This window comes from Miniopterus schreibersii (genome assembly GCF_964146895.1).
Source record: "Miniopterus schreibersii genome assembly, chromosome: X".
Classification (NCBI taxonomy): domain Eukaryota; kingdom Metazoa; phylum Chordata; class Mammalia; order Chiroptera; family Miniopteridae; genus Miniopterus; species Miniopterus schreibersii.
The window spans coordinates 7,093,287-7,099,658 of record NC_138104.1 but is presented as its reverse complement, the minus strand read 5'-3'; the positions used below and the strand labels follow the sequence as shown (position 1 = coordinate 7,099,658).

The 6,372-nt window shown below is 57.3% G+C and overlaps 1 protein-coding gene across 1 annotated transcript; it reads right to left on the bottom strand.

Annotated features, from left to right (window-relative positions):
* Positions 1-998: 998 nt before the first annotated feature.
* Positions 999-4,678, bottom strand: SMIM10L2B (small integral membrane protein 10 like 2B). Its single transcript, XM_081125938.1, has 2 exons — positions 3,917-4,678; positions 999-2,277 (listed from the first exon to the last, which is right to left on the bottom strand). Exon 1 carries the CDS (start codon positions 4,518-4,520, stop codon positions 4,284-4,286), a length of 237 nt encoding a protein of 78 aa, XP_080982064.1. The 5' UTR covers positions 4,521-4,678; the 3' UTR covers positions 999-2,277; positions 3,917-4,283.
* Between the last annotated feature and the right edge of the window lie 1,694 nt (positions 4,679-6,372).

Here is a 6,372-nt window from a genome sequence, read left to right as displayed (position 1 = left end):
GGGAAGGGGCCTTGGAGCTCTGGCTTGATCCTCTCCCATCTTGGTGGTGCCGGGCTCCATGATCCCTGGAGTGGGCGTGAGGACATCAGGGACTGAACAGGACCATCTGGACAAAGGGGAGGGAAGCTCAGGGCACTGGCAGGGACTTGGGCCCCTCCTTCCTGTGGTGGCAGATGTTGAAAGGGTCTGTCCTCTCAGGGTGCTTTGACCCCGGGAGAGCTCCTGGCAACAGGTGAGGAGTGCGCCCAGGGCCTCTACCCAGGCTGTGTTCCTCCTTGTGCCCACAATCCTGCATCCTCAGGATGGCTCCCTTCTGGATCCTGGGGCCTTGTTTTTCTCTGTCCTGGCTGCTGCACTCCTCCCCAGGCCTCCTGCACTCAGCTGTCGGCCTGCCTGCCACCCTCACCCCTGCAGATGCCTCAGAAACCCTGGCCTGGCTTCTCTGGGGAGGTGCTGGGAGTGGAGCTCTGATGGGCCGGTTGGGGTCTAAGGTGGGGGGAAGAGAAGCTTCTCTCCCTGTGGTTTATCTTCTCCAAAACTCTGCACCCACCTGGCTGGCAGGGAGGCGATGGGAACCTGGCTACCTGGTGCTACAGAGGCGCTTCTGGTGAAACAAAATGATCTGCAGACAGACTTTTATTTCACCTCGCTCCCCCAGCCCACCCTCGGGGTTTGACTGGATTAAGTGCTTTGCAACACCAGGTTCTAAAATGAAGACCAGACTTAGGTGTTAGGTTATTCAAACAAAGGTTGTGAGTGGGACAGTTGTCACCTGTGGGGCTAGGCCTATGCTCCTGCCTTCTCCTCATGGGGGCAGTGGTCCAGGTTGAGTGGGGTCTCCAGAATCTCTGGAAGAGGCCCTCCCACGTACAGCCCTCTGAGGGTGCTCCCCTCCCCCAGCGCCTGGGCATCAGTGGTGATCTCAGCACTGGCCCCGCTGTCCTCCAAGGCCCCTCTGTCCTCCAAGGCTATTGCGCCACACCGGAAACAGGAGGCCTCCAGTTCTATTTCTTTTATTGAACTTAAGGGCTTCTTTTAAAATGTAGACAAGAAGTTTTGACAACACCAGGAACATGAACATTTCTCTGACCGGTACAGAGTTAACACACACACACACACAAAATTGAAAGTCATCCTATTCAGGTTGGCGACTCTGATTCTGCAGAATTTCCACTGCCTGGAAAACAGACTGCAAATAAATAAAGTGCATCGAGAGCCAGTCTAGCAGCCAGGGCCCCGTGGGGTTGCGGGGAGGTGGGAAAGCGGAAGCAGCTCGCACTACTCAAGGCCAAAATGGTAAGAAAAGCAGAGGCAGGAGCACAGGCTCAGGACCAGTCCCTGGCCCCTCCCCCAGCCGTTCCCTTTGAGCAGACACAGCCAGAGCCAGAGCCACAGAGGACTTCCTGTGCCCCTCTGGATGGGGAGGAGCTTCTTGGCAAGGGAGCAGGTCTGTGAGGCCAGGGGCCCATGAGGCCAGGGGCCCCTGAGGCTCAGGCACACATTTCTCTCTGTGGGACACAAGCACACATTCAGTGGGGAGCCTCCCTCATGCCATTCTCAGGCCTTCTTCCTCCGTGGCTGGCCCTGGAGGAGGCTGGAGCTGGGGATCCAGTCACTCAGAGAGCGAGACCTGGGCTTGAAAGGGGCACATCAGTGTACCATCCCCAAGGAGGTCCCTGGTCTTCCTCCCATCTTATACAGCCCGTGTTGCTCTCCTTTCTCTGAGGCTGTCCCCGGAGATGTACGGATGGAGTCGGCAGGCTGGCAGGCTCCCAGAAGTGGTCCTGGGTGGAGAGGGTTGGAGTGGAGGAGGGGCCGCCAGGACCGGGGGCTCCCGGGTGACTTGGCACAAAGCAGGAAGCCATCAGGCCCTGTGTGTGGGAAACTGCAGGGGGCACGTGGGAGCCTTGGTCCAGCCTCAGTCCCCAGTCCCTGGGGTGAGGCAGGAGGAGTACTTCACCCAGGACCCAGGCTCCAGCTGAACAGCTGAGGAGGGCAGATATTGTGAGACTGGGCCACTCAGTCCCTGGGGCTGACCCCACTAGTGTGGTTTTCAGTCCCAGGAACTCTGAGTACTTGGGCACACAGCAACCAGTGTCAGAGCAGATGTGGGACCAGAGGCGGGTGTTGAAGGCCAGGGTCTCTCCTGGATCCCCTCTGAGCTGCTCCCGGCCATGCTGGTACACCCGTCAGCAGCACATCCCAGGCCTCCAGGACCAATTCAAGCCCATCTGGAGGAGAGTCTCCTGGGTGATCCTGGGCATGGGTGAGCTGAGCCTGGGGACAGAGAGATGGGGCCATGCATGGTTCCCAGTCCCCTCCCACCCCCAGTTTATCCTTTACCCTCCTGGTCACATCATGTCCCCAGGAGCCGCCACCACCTCCCTGACCCAAACTGAGAGGTTTGTGTCCAGTTTTTGAGGAGCCCTTGGTTAAGCCTGGGGTGGAGCTGGGAAGACCTGGCTCTGTGGGTGAGGACCTCAGCTACCCAGGGGAATCCTAGGACTCGTGTCTCTTGTGCCCGTCTCAGCTCTGACTGTCCCCCTGGTCTTTCCCGTGACCACCCATACTACTCCAAGGAAAGCCAGTCCCTCACATTCCCACCCTGGCCCTCTCTCTCCCTAGCTCTCCTGGGAGCCTTGTGATCCCCTGCCCCATCCCACTGGGCCAGGTCTTCTGGAAGACTGGGGGATGGGTGGGCGAGTGCAGGCCTTAGGGAAGATTTAGCTCCTCCACGTCTTATCTGTGTGACAAGGGCACACCTGAGCCCCTCTCCCATAACCCGTTTCCCTTGTCCGTAGGTAGGGAGCATAGAACACCCTCAAGGCGTGCTAGGAGAGTTCAGCGCCCAGGTGACATGGTCCTGTCGTTCCCCATGCCCGAACCAGCCCAGGGGGCTGCCCCACACCTCGGGGCCTCTGCCTGGGAGGCCCTTCATCTCCTCCTCAGCCAGGCCCTGCACTCAGCTGCTACCAGGAAGCTCTAGGGGTAGGGGGCCCCTTGGGCACAGATTTGACTCTTGATGAGGCCAGAGAAGGGGCAAGTCACTGGCTACAGACACTGGTTCCTGAACAAAAGAAATGGAGACTTGAGAGTTGCCTCCCACCCAGGGAGGTCCGCGTTTCTCCAGGTGTTGCCTTCTCCACAAGCCCCTTCTCCATCTGCTCCTCCACCCCGGCCCGAGAGCTGCCCTCTGCTCAAGGAAACGCACGTTTCCCCAGACGCTTTGGGTTCACAGGGCGCTCCTGGAGGTTGTCTGAGCCAAAGGATGGCACTCTGTGGCATGGGGAGGGCTGCAGATGGCAGAAGAGCAAAACTGGGGGAGGGCTAGGGAGGAAGGCACCTTTCCCCTCTTCCCTTCCTCCAAATGCATCCTCAGAGAGGAAGGAGGGGAGCAAAAGGGACAGCAGGAGCAGGATGCAGGGGGCTGCAGGGAGCCCAGGGGCCTGAGGGCTGAGAAGGGGACAGACCTGGGGTTCCAGGCTGCCTACCCAGGAAGGTGGAGGGGAAGTGTGGCAGCATGTTTTCTCCTCTAGGGCTTTCCCCTGGGCCACCCCAGCCCATCCACCTCCATTCCCTCAGGCTCAGGTGACACCTCCTGGGCCTCCGGGGAAAGGGGGGCGGGAACGGGGCTGTGGGCGGGAGGGTACACCCTGTCTCTATGGGTGACGGGCTGAACCTCTCAGATGCGCGATGCCTGAGTCACAGTCCCCCCTAGCCCCCATAGAATCATGACAAGGGACTGCGAAGAGCCCGTGGCTGCCCAGCCTGCCTGCGCTCGGCTCTGAGCTCTCTGGGCTGGCTTCCCCGGGTCCCTTCCACATTTCCCCAAACCCCCAAGGGGCCTGGACGCCTAAGATGTCATGGCAACCGCCTCCCTCCAGCCCTCAGGTCCAGCCTTTCTCTGGCAGCCTACCGTTTTGGTCAGGGCCAGTCAGAGCAAGTCCCCGCAGCAGCATTTCTTCTTTCTGGTCCCCCCTTCGGCCGATGTGAGGCAACAGGTCGGCTGCACTCAGATAATTTTCTCGAGCCCAAAGGGAAGGGCCCGTTTGGCTCGTTTCTGGGCAACCCGGCCCCGGCCGCAGAACGTGCGCGCAGGTCGCGGCTGGGTCCGGGGCTCGGTGGCCTCGGTGGCCTCGGTGGCTCAGTGGCCGGCGTCCTCTGGCGGAGCCGTAGGGTCCCGGGGCCCGGGCCGCCCCGCCTGCTTTCCGTGCTGCGTCCGGGACACCTGGGGGCCCGGCTGTCTGTCCCGCCTGGGGCGGGCGCTGGACCCTCCTGCGCGCTCACTCGATCCGCACCTGCAGGCGGACGTTGAACATCACCGAGGCCACCACGTAGAAGTAGGGGAAGTTCATGCGCAGCCGCCAGGCCAGGTCGAAGAAGGTGAGCAGCGTGCGCGTGAGCCCCTTGCAGAAGGCGCTGTAGGAGCCGCGGGCCGCGGCCGAGCGCGACAGTCGTACAGCCAGACCCGACAGGGCCGCCGCCGCCGCCGCCACCGACAGAGCTGCGGACGCCGCCATGGGCCCTGCAGGCTCCCGCCACGCCGACCCGCAGGAGCTCCAGCGGGCGGCAGGTGGACCGGAGGCCGGGCGCCCTCTAGCCCCGCCCTCGGTCTCCTCCCAGGCTGGGCTTCGGTGGTTGTAACAGCAGCTGCAGTGGCAACCCTGCCCCTCCTCCGCTGCCCAAGAACAGCTAGGCCCTCTCGCCAGCCTAGCTCCGCCCCTATTCTAGCCACGCCCCTTACTGGGAGCCACAGAGCCCCTGCAGCGGGTTCACCGCAGGAGCACTGATGTGGATGCCCACAGGTGATGCCACAGTGCCTGCAAGCCCAAGCTCCTAATAGCGGAGCTAGAGAGCCTGAGCTAACTGGAAGGCGCTGCTCCCCTGGAGGGGTGTGGAGGGCTGGGGAGCGGGAGTGTCTGGACTGCTGTGCTGATTCTGTACAGAAGTCCCATCCGAAGGCCACACCTGTTCACACACCCCTGCCACTGTCTTTTACAGAGCTTTTGTAACCTTAGGAACATCATTTTACTACAGACTGCAACTCATCTACACCAGGGAGTTAACCAATATTAAAGAAACTCCAAGTTACTGTTTTCTAAGTAGAAAATCCTATCATCTGTAAAGAATGACAGTTTTCTACCTAGCCTTATATTGACTTTTGTTGCATTTCAAAGCCTAATTAAAACTTTCAGTCTCAGGGGCTTCCTTTGTCTTGATATTGATCTTAAAGGAGATGCTTTCAAAGTCTCACGCTGGATAGTTCTTATTCCAGATATATGTCTTGCTAATTCTCTTTCTTCATGTCCTTGCTCAACTATTATTTTTCTAATGAACCTTACTCTGAGTATTACCCTATTCTAAAATACTACTTGCCACCCCTCCCCAGCACATTGGAACTTCCTTTCCTGGTATACTTTTCCATAGCACTTATTAATTTCCAACATACTATACATTTTACTTATTAATTGCTTTATCATCTACTTTTTCCTCAAGCCATGAGAATGTTAGTTCTACATGGACCAAAGTTTTTGTTTTCCTATTCACTGATTTATTTCAAGTGCTCAGGAGAGTGTTAGTCAGCACTCAATAAATATTAATTAAATGAAGGAATAAATGGAAAATATTTGGCAGAGTAACTGGCTGGCATAATAATATAAGCACTCAAAAAATGGTAGTAATGATTAAGAAAGAATTCCATGATAAATTACCACTGGGCTCCGTAAAAGGCATTGGCCAGCCCTAAAATGTTACCTACCCACAAAAACTCCCTCCCTTTCTTCTCTCCCTCCCTCCCTCCCTCCCTCCCTCCCTCCCTCCCTCCCTCCCTCTTTCTCTCTCCCTCCCCCCCCCCCTCTCTCCTCTCTTCACCCAAGCAACAGGTAATGATTTCTGGGTTTTTTTTCATTTGGTCCCATTCTCATGCCCATAACCCCTTGCAAGCAAGGTTACAGGCAGTCTACTCTGAAAGGCACTTCTGCAAGATGTGGAGACCAGAGGAATGCATTCCTTCTCTGGCACTGATGGTGGCTTAAGGAGTGGGGGTTCCTACAGCTTTTTCAGACTCCACATTCCTCTGTCGGTGTACAGTTCTGGGGCATCAGGAAAGCTCTGGCTTAGGTGCATCTTCCTGCACTGTTCTGCATTGTTTTCTCTTTAACTGACTGTTCTTGACTAATCCAAGGAGTAAGGCAGACAAGGTCCTGTCTTCACTGAATTTCTAATAAGAGGGATATGGCCAAGGGAATAGGCAGTTACCATATAGTGTGAAGGGTCCATCAGTCAGCTTGTCAGTCAGTCAGTGACAACTGGTGAGGGCTTATACCAGAGTGCCAGACACTGTGTTAAGAAATATGGATAAATGAGGCTTGG

Excerpts from the sequence above, each read along its gene's own strand:
- SMIM10L2B (XM_081125938.1), bottom strand. The coding sequence starts at position 4,520 with ATGGCGGCGTCCGCAGCTCTGTCGGTGGCGGCGGCGGCGGCGGCCCTG.